The sequence below is a fragment of the Macaca thibetana genome, chromosome 13 (genome assembly GCF_024542745.1).
Source record: "Macaca thibetana thibetana isolate TM-01 chromosome 13, ASM2454274v1, whole genome shotgun sequence".
Lineage (NCBI taxonomy): Eukaryota > Metazoa > Chordata > Mammalia > Primates > Cercopithecidae > Macaca > Macaca thibetana.
In genome coordinates, this window is record NC_065590.1 from 21942178 (window position 1) to 21959707 (window position 17530).

Consider the following 17530-nt stretch of genomic DNA (forward strand, 5'->3'; position numbering starts at 1 on the left):
TGGCCTGGCGACACAGTGAGACTCTGTCTCAAAAAAAAAAAAAAAAAAAAAAAATTAACTCAAAATGTATCAAAGACCTAAATGTAAGAGCCAAAACTATATAATTTTTTTTTTTTTTAAACAGTGTTTTGCTCTTGCTGCCCAGGCTGGAGTGCAATGGTGCGATCTTGGCTCACTGCAACCTCTGCCTCCTGGGTTCAAGCCAATCCCCTGCCTCAGTCTCCTGAGTAGCTGGGATTACAGGCGTGCACCACCACACCTGGCTAATTTTGTATTTTCAGCAGAGACGGGGTTTCTCCATGTTGGTCAGGCTGGTCTCAAACTCCCGATCTCAGGTGATCTGCCCGTCTCGGCCTCCCAAAGTGCTGGGTAAATTCTCAGAAGAAAACATAGGTATAAATGTTTGTGACCTTGGATTAGGCAATGGTTTCTTAGTTGTGACACCAAAAGCACAAGCAACAGAAAAAAAAAATGGATAAACTGGACATCATGAAAATTAAAAGCTTTTGTGCTTCAAAAGGACACTACCAAGAAAGTGAAAAGACAGCCCATAGGATGGGAGAACACTCTTGCAAATCATATATCTGGCAAGAAACTTGTAGTTAGGATATTTAAAAAAGCCTTTTACAACTGCATGATAAAAAGACAAATAATCCAGTTTAAAATGGTAAAGAATCTGAACAGACAGTTCCACAAGCAGCCAAGAAGCACAAGAAAAGATGTTCATTATCATTAGGGAAATGCAAATCAAAGCCATAAGGTACCATTTCACACCCACTAGGATGGCTATAATAAAAAAGATAATAATAAATGTTGTGAGGGTGTGGAGAAATTGGAACCCTCATACACTGACGGTGGGAATGTGAAATGATACAGGCTTTTAGGAAAACAGTCTGGCAGTTCATGAAAAAGTTAAACATATCATATAATTCAGCAATTTCACTAAGTAAATACATAAGAGAAATTAAAACACATGTCCACACAAAAACTTGTACACAAATGTTTATGGCATTATTCATAATAGTCCGAAAGTGGAAACAACATAAATGTTCATCAACTGAGAATGAATATATAAAATGTGGCATATCAATGCAATAGTATATTATTTGCAATAAAAGGGAATGAAGTATGGACACTTGACACAACAGAGACGAATCTTTAAATATTATGTTAAATGAAAGGACAGGACACAAAAAACCAGAACAGGCAAATCTATAGAGACAGGAGTAGCCTAGCGTTGGTGATGATGGCACTGGGGGATGAGGGCTATGGGTATGGCATTTTGTTTTTGGGGGTGTAATTAAAATGTTCTAAATTGATCTGGTGATGGTTGCACAACTCTGTGAAGATATTAAATGCCATTGAAGTGAATATCTTAACTGGGTCAATTGTATAATAAGTAAATTATCCCTCAATAAAGTTGTTAAAATTGTTACTACACATGATCAGAGAATATGTCTGTGACAGCTAACGTGGCTTTTTTAACATTTTCAAGTAACTCTTGCTTAATCTGTATGACATAGAGATCTTTCCTACTTAGCAAGCAGTTGTGCCAAGTATCAATGAGACTCTTGTGGGGAATCTTCTTCCATGGGATATTCTGCTTAAATAGTCAGGACATGGCAGAACAATAAGGATTTAACACTGCTTTCATACATCTGGGGTTTACCAAATTGGGAAAAGCCTGCAATTGTTTCTCTAAGTGAGATTAATCATAATTCTGGTTACTCTATGGTTTTCGACAGAGAAAACCAGCTGTCAAAGAAACTGCCTTCTTTGGGAGGTGGAGGAAACCTGGATTGAAACACCAGTCCTGCCAACATTTGAGTTCCCAGTGGATTTAGCCTTGGAAACCAAGATGCTTCAGGGAACAATGTATAACCTCATCTCTCTGATAGCTTTGAAAACAGTTTCTCCTTATGTATATTTAATCACCTTAAAACAGTAGTTCTCAAAGTATGTTTGCAAAATCAGCAGCATTAGCATCATCTGGTAACTTATTAGAAATGTGGGTTCTTGGTCTGTAGCCCAGATCTACTGAATCAGAAACTGGAGGATGGGCCCCAGGAGTCTGTTTTAACAAGAACCCCAGATGATTCTGATGTACACCAAAATTTGAGAACACTGGTGTAGAGAGCTTGTCTTAGCTTCATTCTGTGGTGATGAATTATTCTCTATCAAGCAAGCTTTATTCATTTCTGAATTATGGTAGTTTTTTTCTCTTTCTAGTTCAAATTCCTAATAATCTTTTCCTGAGAAATTGATACTATTGATGCCAAAGAAAGAATTATTGGGATGACAAGCATTCTATTTGCTGTTGCAGTCCTAATGAGCCTACATTATGTGGCTTACTAAGAATTTTTGAAATGAAATTTTATCTTTAGGTCTAAACACACTATTCATGAAGAAGGCTTGGTTTTTGTGTAAAATTATAGTTTCGCACAGAAGCCATTTTGTTGGACTATCTTCCTTCTCCCAATAGAGCAGCTGATTCCAACATATAGAGGCACTGGACGCCCAATAGGCTCTGCTTGTGAACTGACCTGGAAACAACAGTTTGATTACCCGGAACTCTCTCATCACAAAGGTCTTGTTTCCGGTCTTGTCTTAGTTCTAAGGCTTCCTTACATACTCTTTTTCTCTAGTCAGGGAATCTAGATATTCAGTTTTGAAATGGAATTTGGATTCTTCACTCTTGAGCCCCAATTTCTTTAGCAAGTTGTTCTTTGGCATCAATAGCAGGGTAAGGATTGTTCCTAAATGCTTTGATGAGGGCTCTGATTGGTAGGGGGTGTAGCTGGGACAACACTGTCATACTTGACTCTTTTCTTCTGTCCTTGGTCTTAGCTGATCCAGGTTCCTGTCTTCTCTGGAATGGGTGTCTAGCTCTTAATTTCTGGAACCTAATCTGGGTTCTGATTAGTGTTGATTTGTGAATATATGCTACCAATTGCTTGGTATCATAACCTGGGTAAGGTTTTTGGTTGAAGGCACTGATAAGAATTTTCAATGAAACCTCTGTGAATTTGGTATGACAGTGTCTACTGTTTGTAGCTTTGGTCACATGTGGACAGCCATCCTACACATGTTGCAAGAGAGTTTAGGTGTTGAAGGATGTAACTAAGAGTCAAAATATTATTTTGCTGTGGAAAATTTCAAGTACATATAAAGTGAGAGAATAGTGAACTTGATGTTTCACCCACTTTCAACATTTTTTTAGAAAAAGGCCAATCTTATTTCATTAATACACCCACCCCCTCCCTCAGCCTCTAGGATTATTTTAATATTTAATGCATCATATGATCTTATCCTTTAGTAATTCAATATGTTTCTACAAGACAAAGACTCTTTAAAAAAGTATAACCACATAGGCCAGGCATGGTGGCTCACACCTTTAATCCCAGTACTTTGAGAGGCCAAGGTGGGAGGAACACCTGAGCTCAGGAGTTCAAGACCAGCCTGGGTAACATGGTGAAACCCCATTTCTACAAAAAAATGCAAAAATTAGCTGGGCGTGGTGGTACATGTCTGTGGTCACAGCTACTTGTGAGGCTGAAGTGGGAGGATCCTTTGAGCGGAGGCTGCAGTAAGTGGAGATCATGCCACTGCACTCCAGCCGAGGCAACAGAGAGAGACTCTATTTCCAAAAAAACAAAACAAAACAAAACAAAACAAAAAAACCCACAGTCACAGTACCACAATTACATCTAAAAAATTAGCAATAATTCCTTAATATTAGCAAGTATGTAGTGTTCACATTTCCCTGAATAAATTATAAATATATGTAAGCATATGTTTAAATAATAGTATGTTATTGTGTACATTTAAGAGTATGTAATTATGTATATTTAGTATGTTAAGTTAGGATCTAAACAAAGCTTACAGAGATCATTTTGTCTCCTGTCTCTTCTAATCTATAAACTTCATCATCTCCTATTTAACTTTGAAAAAGAAGCAAATAAAATGTGTTGTTAAAGAAATCAGATTGTAGGTCTTGCAAAAATTTCCACAGTCTATAATTTTCTAGCTTCAATGTCTTTATTTGGAAAACTCCTTTTTTTGACTCATGGCATCTAGTCATCCTCTCATGTTTTCACTATCCAACCTGGTAGCTATTGTCCATATTAACTGGAGACTTTCCACCTGGATCATAGCCACCCTTCCTTTCTATTACATGTCTGTTCCACTGAACAAAGTGTTACTGATTTATCTACTGCATTCCAGGCACCATGTGAGGTGACACAACCCCAGTTCAGGGTTCATGTGGACATCCAACAGCCTAACCTTGCAGTTCTTTGGCCTCTAACTCCAGTGCACATCCTCTTATCTCTTTCAGTCACCCATACCCATGGTCAACCTCAGAACATTGTCATCACTTGGAACTGCTCCCCATTAGAAATTTTAAGCTCAATTTTGATAATAACCTCTCCCATCCTTCCAGCTGTGTCACATCCTTAGTCTAATTACATCATGTTTCAAAGAAATTTCCACCTACTTGTTGCTCCTTTTCTCCCAGTCTATAAGCGCTTTCTATATCTCTTCTTTTTCCTGTAACTACCCTTACCAAAACTCTCAATGGTCTTCCATTCTCTATTCTTTTATTATAATCATCTGTATTTAAGGTCAACCATGTAACTTGGTTTCTGTGTTCCTACAGAGTGACATAGTTTGAATGTTTGTCCCCTCCAAATCTCATGTTGAAAGGTGATTCCCAATATTGGAGGTGAGGCCTAGTGGGAGGTGTTTGGGTCATGGAGGTGGATCCCTCATGAATGGCTTGGTGCCCTCCCCACAGAAATGAGGGAGTTCTCCTTCTATTAGTTCATATAAGAGCTAGTTGTTTAAAAGAGTCTGGTGCCTCTCTCCCCTCTTTCTTGCTCTCTCTCACACCATGTGACATATCTGCTCCCTCTTTGCCTTTCACCATATGTAAAAGCTTCCTGAGGCCTCACCAGAAGCCAGGAAGAGGTTGCTGCCATACTTGTACAGCTTGCAGAACTGTGAGCCCAACGAACTTCCTTTCTTTATAAATTATCCAGCCTCAGGTATTTCTAAATAGCAATGCAAAATGGACCAATACAGAAAATTGGTACTGAGGAATGGGGCATTGCTATAAAGATACCAGAAAATGTGGAAGCAGCTTTGGAACTGAGTAATGAGAAGAGACTGGAAGAGTTTGGAAAGCTCAGAAGACAGGAAGATGAGGGAAAGTCTGGAACTTCTTAGAGACTGTCTAAGTTGTGACCAAATGCTGACAGAAATATGAACAGTGAAAGCCAGGTTGATGAAGTCTCAGATGGAAATAAGGAACTTATTGAGAACTGGAACAAAGGCCACCCTTGTTATACCTTAGCAAAGGACTTGGCTGTATTGTGTCCATGCGCTAGGGGTTTGTGTAAGGTTGAATTTAAGAGTGATGACCTAGGTTATCTGCTGGAAGAAATTTGAAATTTTTCATAATCTAATTTTTTCACCACAAAGTGGTCAATAAGTGCCGTAGCTCTTTCTAACAGCCTACAATCAGATATGGAAGGAAAGAAATGACTTAAAGTTGTGACTTTTAATTAAAAGGGGAACTGAGGGTAAAAATTTGGAAAATTTGTAGCCTACTCATGTGGTAGGGAAGGAAAGAGCATTTTCACGAAAGGATTCGAAGAGGCCTGCAGAACAACCACTTGCTAGAGAGATTAGCATGACTAAACGGGAGCCAGGTGCTACCATTCAAGGCAAGGGGTAAAGACTTCAAAGGCATTTCAGAACTCTTCCAGGTAGTCCCTCCATTGCAGGTCCAGAGCCCTAGGAGGCAAGAATAGTCTCAGTAGACAAGTCTTGGGCATCGCTGCCCTGAGCCACCTATGGAAGCTGCTTCCCAGATCCCCATAGCTCCAACTCTACCCTTGGCTCAGAGGGTTCCAGGTACAGCTTGGGCTGCTGCTACTCTGGAGGGCACAATCCATAAGGCTTGGTGGCTTTCATGGGATGTTAAGTCTGCAGTTGGGCAGAATGCAAGAGTGAAGGAGGCTTGGCAGCTTCCACCTAGATTTCAGATGTATTGGAAAGCCTGGGTGCCCAGGAAGAAGACTGCTGTAGGAGTGGGACCCCCATAGAGAGACCCTACTAGAGTAGTGCCAAGGGAAAATGTGGGGTTAGAGCCCCCACACAGAGTCCCCACTGGGGTGCTGCCTAGTGGAGCTGTGAGAATGGTAGAGATATTGGCAGTGTGCACCCTCAGTCTGGGAAAGCCATAGGCATTCAACTAGAACCCAGTAGGGCAGTCAACATGGACCGCTAACCAAAAAGCCACAGGACAGGGCTTACTAAGGCCTTGGGAGCCCACACCTTGCATTAGTGTGCTTAGGAGCCACTCCTGGTCCCCAAAATCTCATGTCCTTCTCATATTACAAAATACAATCATGCTTTCCCAACAGTCCTCAAAAGTCTTAACTCATCCCAGTGTTAACTCAAAGTTTCAAAGTCCGAAGTCTCATCTAAGACCCAAGGCAAGTTCCTTCCACCTATGAACCTGTGAGATCAAAAACAAGTTATTTACTTCCAAGACACAATGGTGGTTTGGGCATCGGGTAAACATTCCTATTCCAAAAGGGAGAAATCAGTCAAAAGGAAAGGGCAACAGGCTCCATGCATGTCTGAAACCCAGTAGGGAAGACACTAAATCTTAAAACTCCAGAATAATCCTTGACACCATGTCCTGCATTAAACATGTGGGGTTAGGAGAGTTTTTTTCTAACCCCATATTTTCCATGACACTTTTTTCCATGACACACTGCCAATATCTCTACCATTTTCACAGCTCCACTAGGCAGCATCCCAGTGGGGACTCTGTGTGGGGGCTCTAACCCCACATTTTCCATGACACTTTTTTCCATGACACTTTTTTTCCCTCTTATTTTACAACATAGCATCAACACTTCCCAAATATGCTTTCGTCTTTTCCAGTTAGTTTTTTCTCCCTTTTCCCAAAGGAACAATCTCCATTTTTCTCTAATGCAGGACATGGGAAAGCATGATTGTATTTTGTAATATGAGAAGGACATGAGATTTTGGGGGCCAGGAGTGGAATAATATAGTTTGGATGTTTGTCCCCTCCAAATCTCATGTTGAAATGTGATCCCCAATATTGAAGGTAGGGCCTAGTGGGAGGTGTTTGAGTCATGGAGGTGGATCCCTCAAAAATTGCTTGGTGCCCTCTCCATAGAAATGAGTGAATTCTTGCTCTAGTAGCTCACACAAGAGATAGACATTTAAAACAGTCTGGGGTCTCCGTCCCCTCTTTCTTGCTTCCTCTCTCACCATGTGATGTGCCTGCTCCCCCTTTGCCTTTCACCGTATGTAAAAGATTCCTGAAGCCTCACCAGAAGCTAAGAAAATGCTGGTGTCATGCTTGTACAGCCTGCAGAACTGTGAGCCAAATAAACCTCCTTTCTTTAGAAATTACCCAGCCTCAGGCATTCCTTTATAGCAATGCAAAGCAGACTAACACACAGAGATAGCAGAAAATTCTCCAACATAGCATCAACATCTCCCAAATATGCTTTCATCTTTTCCAGTTAGTTTTTTCTCCCTTTTCCCAAAGGAACAATCTCCATTTTTCTCTAATGCTCCCTGAAACTCACCACTCAAATCTTTAGCAGATAATATTATTCCCTTATTAACAATAAAATTAGGAATTATATCTAAATACATAGAAACTGGAACTGTCCTGAATGCTTCATTCATTCTATTGATAACTTGTGCTGTGTTGAAACTTGCACTTCCTTGGCTTCCATGACACTTTTCTTTTCTCCTAGTGTTTTTCCTGACCGTCTGCTATTTCTTCTTATGGGCTACTTATCCTTTCTCTCTGCCTTTTAAAAGTTGGTGGTAATCAGAGCTTCATTTTCTGCCTATCTTTCCTCTTATTCTATATGTCTTATTCCTCTGCGATCCTAACAACTCCCACAGTTTTACTTCCCAACTGAATGCTGATTCCCAAATCTCTATTTCTAATTAATATATCTCTCTACAGTTTCCTACTTCCATATGAGCTGACTTCCAGACTGCTATCCACTCTGATAGCTGTAGAGTCAATAGCATCTTTCTCTCACACATTACTCCTTTCACACCTGCTTAGTGGTTGTCACAACTATCCCCTTTGGCATGCAAACAGAAACTGGGGGCCATATCAGTTGCCTCATCTCCATACCCCCCTTTATCTCTCTAATCTACTACCTCTGTCTTAATTCAGGCCACCATAATTTCTTTCATCTTCAAACAGGTCCAGGTAACTATGGCTTCGTACCCTTCAAATGTCTCCTCTCCATTGTTGTCAAGATCTGAAAGGCCCATTATTTCCCTTCTAAAGTTTCCCAACAGACCCCATCCCTCCAGCAGAGAGCATGGCACTCTAATGGCACACACCAGGGAAAGGATAACCATGGGCCTGGCTGGCTCTCTTTCAAAATTCTCTATATAAAACATTGTGTTTTAGTAATACACAGAACCATGTTTCATTTTTTTGAGTCATCTCCCAAACTTGGCCATTGTTACTCTCAAATAAATTTATAAATCATAACTGGCTAGTGAGCTTTAGTAGAAATAATTGTAACACAGTCCTTTAATTAAAAAAATGCCCTACCTTTTCTTCTTTACAACATTTAATAAGAATTAGCTTATGGAAAGAACTCAATCCTGCACTCCACGGATCCTGGTGTGCGGCCTCCTTTTCCTGTCTCATGTGTTTCTCTTCGTATTTCATTTTAGGATAGCCTTCCCATTCCTGTGGGTTAATATAAGTCTCAAAAGATCCTGGAAATACAATTTTAAAAAGATAATTGAATTAGATTTGTTTTGGCTTTGAAATTAAATAATGTTTGGTAATTTAAAAATATCTCTATATTTACTATCAGTTTTAATCACAAGTATACTGTAAATACATCAGTCTCCCCTGCTACCCAACCTAATTAATTAAAAAGTAAAGAATTTAAAATGTAATGAGAAAATAGCAGCAAACCACTTACAAAAGACAAAAACAAAACAAAATAATAGGAAGGTTAAAAATAAAAGGATGCATAGAGGTATTTAAACAAATGTGAGCTAAAAGAACAATGAAGTGATAAGAGTAATATTGGGTTAACTAGAATTCAAAGCAAACATAATTAAATGGGACAAAGTAGGTTCTTATATTAATTAAAATAACAAATCCATAATAAAAGTACAATAAAATGAACCCATGTGTGCCAGAAAATAGCATAAAAATATGTCAAATAGTCACTGTTAGAAGTAGAAGAAAAAGGAAGAAAAAAAATAAAATCAGTCTATGATAAATGAAGTAAACTGAAAATTCTGGCATATGTAATTTGAACAACATAAATAATAGCTGAATACACTGACATATTTACATTATGCCCTAATAAACAATACATCATCCCCTGCTCCCTGGCTATAGAGTATTTATAAGAAATGGTTTTGTATCTTGTATGAAAGTTAGGATCATAGTTAGCTCTTACAATGGTTATAACATGTACTAAGAATTTGCATTTAAATTTCTGTAGGTACAGAGTGCATGCGGTGTAAACCTTTCAGAAAGCCAAAATAACGAGTGTATTCTCCAGTGAGGAAACAGGTTTCTTGGGTTGGCCATTAGGCACAATTGTTGGCTTGCATTTCAGGCTAGAAAACAACTTTCTCTAGCTTGTCTGCAGGGGTCCTCCTCTGGGAGTTTAATCAGAGCAATCAGAAAACTAGTGACACAAAAATTTAATAACACTTCTGACCATGGCCTTGGGGAAGTGTTCATCTTTGCAAGATTTCTAATTTATATATGGAATATAGACAATTACAAGGTATGAGACCACAAGGCATACCATGCCACAATACTCTTTAGTTAAAGGTGTTTGCATTATTCTGAAGACCAGGTAGCAGAACCATGTATTGCAAAATGACTACTTTTCCAGTGAGGTTCTCATTATTTTTTGTGTAATCATTAGGACTCCAGCTAATGATGGGGGAAAATAATGCATAAAATATGCATTAGAAGATGGTATCTAATAATGCATTATTTATTCATTTGGAGATGAAAGTCTTGCTCTGTTGCCCAGGCAGTAGTGCAGTGGCATGATCTTGGCTCACTGCAACCTTTGCCTCCCGGGTTCAAGCAATTCTGCAGCCTCAGCCTCCCAAATAGCTGGGACTACCACAACACCAGGCTAATTTTTTTGTATTTTAGTAGAGACAAGCTTTCACCACGTTGGCCAGGCTGGTCTCCAACTCCTGAACTCAGGCAGTCTACCTGCCTCGGCCTCCAAAAGTGCTAGGATTACAGGTGTGAGCCACCACACCTGGCCTAATAATGCATATTTTAAATAACTCCCAACTAATAGGACATGAAACACTTAGAAATCATGAAAGACAAAAGATTAAGGCAATTAGGAAGTTTCTGAAGGTAAGATTGACGATGAGATTAATTATTAAACATCACTTGCAAAGATCTAAAGCTCACTTTTAGAATACCAGCCATCCTATCAAACATGTACAAACCTTCATAAGTCTGTAGCATTTCTGGAATAAACCTTGAAATCTAACACATAAAAACAGGAAAGTTTTTTTAAATTGTTGCAGTTTTAGTCTCAAAGACATGGATAACACACGGTGCTTTTTTATCAAAAAATTTTGAGTTGTCCCTAAATTACTTTGCTTTTCAACCTCCATACCTTCCCTCTTCCTTTGTCTCTGTGTAGATGAGGCTCCATCTAGCCCTTTCTGTTTTGGGTCTGTCCCTAACTGTGCATCTCTGGGTTTCTTCTATGAGTATTTTTCTTCTTGTGTTCTATTTCTACCTCTAGCTGTCTCATTTAACTGGTGCATAATATAGAAACAATTTTTACTAGGGGGGGACAAAAGACTAGGGGGGAATGCACTTTTCAATAAGTTAATGCATTTATTGAAAAGCTTCCCCCCTCCCTAGTCTTCATTTAGAAATCCAATAAATATATTAGGATCTTAGAAATTCTGGTTCATGTGGACTTTAAACCAGCACACTTGCTGGGTATGCTTAGTTAAATAAATATTCATATTAGAAGCATAAGAGTAATTATCAAAAAATAAAAATAGAATTTCAAATCAGTAGAGGGGAAAATAAAGAGTGTGGATGATGCACTTGACGAAGAAAGGAAGGAGAGGAGAAATAAAGGATAAAAAGAAAGGAAGAAGAAAGAGGAAAAAGCGAAGCAAAGAAAAAGCTGGCAAGAAAAATATGCCCAAAATAAAGATGACCAATGTAGTCCAAATAGATCAGAGTTTCTTAACTTTACTAATATTGACATTTTAGATGCTGTAGTTATTTGTTGTGGAAGGTTGTTCTGAGCACTGTAGGAGGTATAGCAGCATCTCTGGTCTCTACCCACTAGATGCCAGGAGCACCACCCCAGTTGTGGCAAACAAAAATGTCTCCAGACATTGTCAGATGGAAATCTTCCCCAGTCAAGAAGAACTGAAATAAATAAATAACCATAATAAATATAATCAGATTGAAATTTGCCTGTTAAAAGAAAGACTTTCATTCTCCTCAAAACAACAACAAAATCCCAACTAAGATACGCCAAAACCATGATGATGACACACAAAAAATGGAAATGGAAAGTAAAGAATGTAGAAATATATAGAGTGGGAGTACTAAGAGAGGCTTGCTGTAATAATATTTTGAGGTTTTAGGTCAGGATGGCTGACTAGATGCAGGAATTGTGTGCTGCCTCCATGGAGAAGAGCCAGAATAATACGCAGATACATTTCAAACAGGGCATCTAGGAGAGAATGCTTGGATTCATTAGAGAAGAGACATGAAGTACCAGAAGTACGTAAGGAGAGGGTTCACGTTAGCTTGCCCATCCAGGAACTGACTGGGCTGGGAGATGGTCCTGGATGCAGGGAAACAGTAAGAGAGAAATCCCTGGAGCTCCAAAACAGGGTTTTATGATCTTGGCTACAGGAGAAACCCTTGACCCACTAGGGCCTTGTGCCTGACATATGGAACTGCCTAAAGATTGTACAGATACATTGCTCTAGAAAGGGAACCCACACAGAATCCCACAGGAATCTGAGCCTGGCGCAGCCTCAGCTGGGTGCCATTTTGAGAACCCAGATCCTGGGGATTTACAGACACAGCTGTAGCCACTGTGCTGCTCCAGGGAGGGAGACGGAAGAACAGGCACACTCATGCACCCCCTAGAGGGTACTTGCTGCCCTGTTAGGAGCTGCTGTTGAGACTGAGATATGAGTGGACCACACTTCTCACAACTTCCTGCTCATGCTGCTTGCCTGAACGGTGCCCCACCCTCTTTAGCCCCAGGCCCAAGGTTCCCTTTTGAGAGTATAATGCTGGGCTGAGCTCCACGCTTTGCTGAGTTTGGGCTGATGTGGCTGTAGCCTCTGCTTGACTAAGGAAGAACAGGGAGACCAGGTCATCCTTCTCATATCTAGGACAATACTCACAGCTCTGTAGCAGGCTGCTGTGAGACAGTTGTGAATGAAACACACTCCCCACAGCTTCTTGATCATGCTGCCTGCCTGGGCAGTGACCCACCCTCCCTGTTTTCAGGCCCAAGGCACCACTTTGAGAATGTAGTGCTGAGCTGTGCTCCATCCTTGGCCTGAGTTTGGGCTGATGTGGCTGCTTCTGCCTCTCAGCCAAGCAGGGAGAGGGGACCAAGGCTCTCCTACATATACCTAGGACAATGCCCAATGCCTTGCTACGAGCTGCTATGAGACCGAGACTTGAGTGGACCACACTCCTCACAGCTTCTCGTCTGTGCTGCTTGCCTGAGAGCGGCTCTACCCTCTCTAGGTGCAAGCCCACGGCTGGCACCATTTTGAGAGGTTAGAGCCATTGTTTGGTGACCTGGCAGCGGTGGCCACAGCAAGCATTTTGGTCTTAGGTGAGGTTAAAATGGAAGGGAAGAAGGGTCCCCACAGGCAGAATTGAGCAGCGAGTGTGGAGAGTGCCCCAGTAGTAGGTAGTGGAATTACGCTCTCTCCCATCACAAGACTGGAGTGGGAGGAGGGTTGGAGAAGCTGAGGTTTTTCCCAGAGGGCAAGACTTTCAGCCAGAGACAGCTTTGCAACCTAGAACTGGTCTGCATGGGTCACAATGGGGTGTCCCAGCCTATTTCCTTGGTCAGTTGGGGAACAGTGCCTCACCAGCTCTGAGGAGTGGGAGGGAGGCAGACTCCACTCACCTGGAGATCTAACTCTTGATGCAGACTATCCCTAAAGGAGGGGATAAAAGAAAATCTGAGTGCAGTGCCAGACACTGAAGGTGGTACCACCAAAGCCTGGGAATGGACATGGAGAGGGGGGTCACACTTGCTCCGCTACCCTTCTTCTCTGTGCCCTGTCAAGGATTTGGAAGTGACTCTTCACATTGGGGTTTGGGGAATGAGGGTTGAAAGAGTCTGTGTGTCAAGCTTCTCCAGAAGCTCCACCCTACTGAGGGTGAATGTGCTCTGCGGAGGTGCTTTTTGTACTTTCTAGTGCTTCCACCCCTGCTTGTACCCATCAGTTCTTACTCTTAAGCACCATCTACTAGACTGCATCCTGGATTACACCACCAAATAAAATTACATTGCTACAACAAGCAACTTCTGAGAAAGCCACTGCATGAACCTATTTGCAACCAAGGAACCTGTACAGAGAGTTGGTACTCTGAAAGCAGCTAGAAACGAAGCCAGTTAATCACACACAATATACACCACAGTCATACCCTCAAAGGAAAAAAGAATAAACAAGAAGCCCCATCCAAATGATAGCAAATTAAAAAAAGAGAAGTATCAGCTCTCTCAGATAAGGAGTAACCAGTGCAGAACCCCAGCAATACAAAAAGCCAGAGTGTTTCATCACCTCCAAAGGATCCCACTAGCTCCCAAGCAATGAATCCTAACCAGAATGAAACGTCTGAAATGACAGATATAGAATTCGGAATATGATGCAAAGAAACTCCATGAGATCCAGGAAAAAGTTGAGATCCCACACAAAGAAGCCAGAAAAATGATCCAAGATATGAAAGACAACATAGCTATATTAAGCAAACCAACAGAAGTTCTGGAATTGAAAAATTCACATCAGGAACTTCAAAATACAAATGGAAGCTTTAATAACAGACTAGACCAGGCAAAAGAAAGACTTTCAGAACTTGAAGATCAATCTGTCAAAATGACCCGGTCAGACAAAAGTGAAAAATAATTCAAAAAAATGAACAAAGCCTTTGAGAAATACGGGATTATGTAAAGTAACCAAACCTATGACTTACTGGCATTCATGAGAGAGAAGTAGAGAGAGTAAGCAACTTGGAAAACATATTTGAGGATATAATTCAGGAAAATTTCCCCAATCTTGCTAGAGAGGTCGACATGCAAATACAAGAAATCCAGAGAACTCCTGTAAGATGCTACACAAGATGACCATTCCCAAGACAGACTTGGGGATGGATAGGAGGGATAGGACTAACCAAAGTCCACATGAAAGAAAGAACTTTAAAGGCACCTAGAAAAATGGGTCATGCTGCTTATAAAGGGAAACCTATCAGACTAACATCAGACTTTTCAGCACAAACCTTGTAAGTCAGAAGAAATTGGGGGCCCGTTTTTAGTATTCTTAAAGAAAATAAATGTCAGCCAAGAATTTCATATCCTGCCATGCTAAGCTTCATAAATGAAGGAGAAATAAAGTGTTTCCCAAACAAGTAATCACCAAGGGAATTTTCCACCACCAGACTGGCCCTACAATACATGCTTAAGGGAGTTCTAAATGTGGAAACAAAAGAATAATGCTTGCTACCATGAAAGCACATGTAAGCACATAGCCTACAGAACCCATAAAGCAACTATACAATAAAGACTACAAAGCAACTAAGCTAACAGCATTATGATAGCAACAAAACCTCATATATCAATTTTAACTTTGAACATAAAGGGCCTAAATGCTCAACTTAACATACATAGAGTATCAAATTGAATGAAAAAACAAGACTCATTCTTCTTCTATCATCAAGAGACCCAATCTCACATGTTATGACACCTATAGGCTCAAAGTAAAGGGATGGAGAAAGATATGTCATGTAACGGAAAACAAAAAAAAGCAAGGGTTATGGTTTCTATATCAGAATTTAAACCAACAAAAATAAAAAAGGACAAAGAAGGGCATTAAATAATGATAAGGGGCTCAATTCAACAAAACATCTTAAGTGTCCTAGATATATATGTATCCAACATTGGAGCACCCAGATTCATAAAACAAGCACATCTAGACTTAAAGACTTTGGCAGTACACAACAATAGTCATACAACATGCAACACCCCACTGATAGCATTTGATAGATCGCTGAGGCAGAAAATTGACAAATTCTGGACATAAATTCGACATGACCGTTTGGACCTAATAGATATCTACAGAACACTCTACCTAACAACCGCAAGATACACATTCTTCGTATCTGCATATGGAACATACTCTAAAACTGACCACACCTTGGTCATAAAGCAGGTCTCAATAAATAAAAAAAATCCAAATCATACCAAGCATCTTCTCAGACAACAGTGAAATAAAAATAGAAATCAATACACAGAAGATCTCTCAAAACCATAAAATTACATGGAAACTAAACAAATTGCTCCTCAATAACTTTTGGGTAAACATTGAAATCAAGGCAGAAGTAAAAAAGCTTTTTTGAAGTAGATGAAAACAGACATGGAATGTATCAAAACCTCTGGGATGCAGCAAAGCAGTGTTAAAGGAAAGTTTATAGCACGAAAAAACTACATTGAGAAGTTAGAAATGACATTGAGAAGTTAGAAAGTTCTCTAATTAGCAAACTAATCTTGTCCCTAAAGGAAATAGAAAAATAAGAACAAATGAAACCCAAAACTAGCAGAAGAAATAAAATAACTATAATCAGAGCAGAAATGAACAAAATTGAGACCTCAAAAATCATACAAAGGATCAATGAAACAAAAAGTTGGTTTCTCGAAAGGATAAACAAGATTGATAGACCATAAGCTAGATTAACAAGGAAAAAAAAGAGAATATCCAAATAAGCATAATCAGAAATAACAAAAGTGACATCACAAATGATCCCCCAGAAATATAAAGGATCCTCAGAGGGTATTATGATGAGCATTTCTATGCACATGAACTAGAAAAATCTAGAGAAATGGATCAATTCCTGGAAACACACAACCTCCCAAGATTGAACCAGAAAAAACCAAAAATCCAGAACAGACTAATCATGAGTAATGAAATTCAATCAGGAATAAAAACCTACCAACAAACCAACCAACAGAAAAAAAAAGCCCTGGACGACCAAATTGTACCAGATGTACAAAGAAGAGCTGGTATCAATTCCACTGAAACTAATCCAAAAAATTGAGGAGGAGGGACTCCTCACTATCTCATTCTATGAAGCTAGCATCATCCTGATACAAATATCTGGCACAGACATAAAAAGAAAAGAAAACTAAAGGCCAATATCCCTGATTAAAATAGACTCAAAAATCTTCAACAAAATGCTAACAAACTGAATCTAGCAGCATTTAAAAAAGTTAATTCATCATAATCAAGTGAGCCTTATTCCTGGGATGCAAGGATGATTCAACGTATACAAATCAATAAATGTGATTCACATCATAAACAGGACTAAAAACAAAAACCATATGATCACCTCAATAGATGAGGAAAAGCGTTTGATAAAATTCAACATTCCTTTATGATAAAAATCCTCAACAAACTAGGCATCAAAGGAACATACCTCAAAATAATGAGAGCCATCAATGACAAACCCACAGCCAAAAGCTGGAGGCATTCCCCCGTAAGAATCGGAACAAAACATAGATGTCTACTCTCACCACTCCTATTCAATACAGTACCGGAAGTCTTAGCCAAAGCAATCAGGCAGGAGAAAGAAATTTATTCAAATAGGAAAAGAGGAAGTCAAATTATCTCTCTTCACTAACAATATGATTCTGTCCGTAGAGAATCCTAAGGATTTGACCAAAAGACACCTAGACCTGATAAATGACTTCAACAAAGTCTTATGATATAAAATGAATGTACAAAAATCAGTAGCATTTCTGTATACCAATAATGTTTAAGCTGAGAAACAAATAAAGAATGCAATCCCATTTAAAATAGCCACAAAAATATTGAGGAATACATCTAACCAAGGAAGTGAAAGATCTCTATAAGAGTAACTATAAAACACTGCCAAAAGAAAGGATGAAACAAGCAAATGGAAAAACATCCCACACTTATGGGTTGGAAGAATCAACATCGTTAAAATGACTATGCTATCCAAAGCAATCTACAGATTTAATGCTATTCCTATCAAATTACCAATGTCATTTTCCATAGAATTAGGAAACACTATTCTAAAATTCATAGGAAACAAAAAATGTGCCCAAACAGCCAAGGCAATCCTAGTAAAAAAGAACAAAGCCAGAGGCATCACATTATCCAACATATAAATATACTACAAGACTACAGTAAC

General features: G+C 39.5%; 1 protein-coding gene across 3 annotated transcripts in view; it reads right to left on the reverse strand.

Moving 5' to 3' along the window:
* The window catches only part of DNAH6 (dynein axonemal heavy chain 6), a 368310-nt gene that overhangs the window by 64769 nt on the left and 286011 nt on the right, over nt 1-17530 (reverse strand). For all 3 annotated transcript variants that reach the window (XM_050754693.1, XM_050754695.1, XM_050754692.1), the window contains one exon: nt 8636-8805. In XM_050754693.1, coding sequence (XP_050610650.1) covers nt 8636-8805 — 170 coding nt within the window. The remainder of the gene's footprint in view (nt 1-8635; nt 8806-17530) is intronic.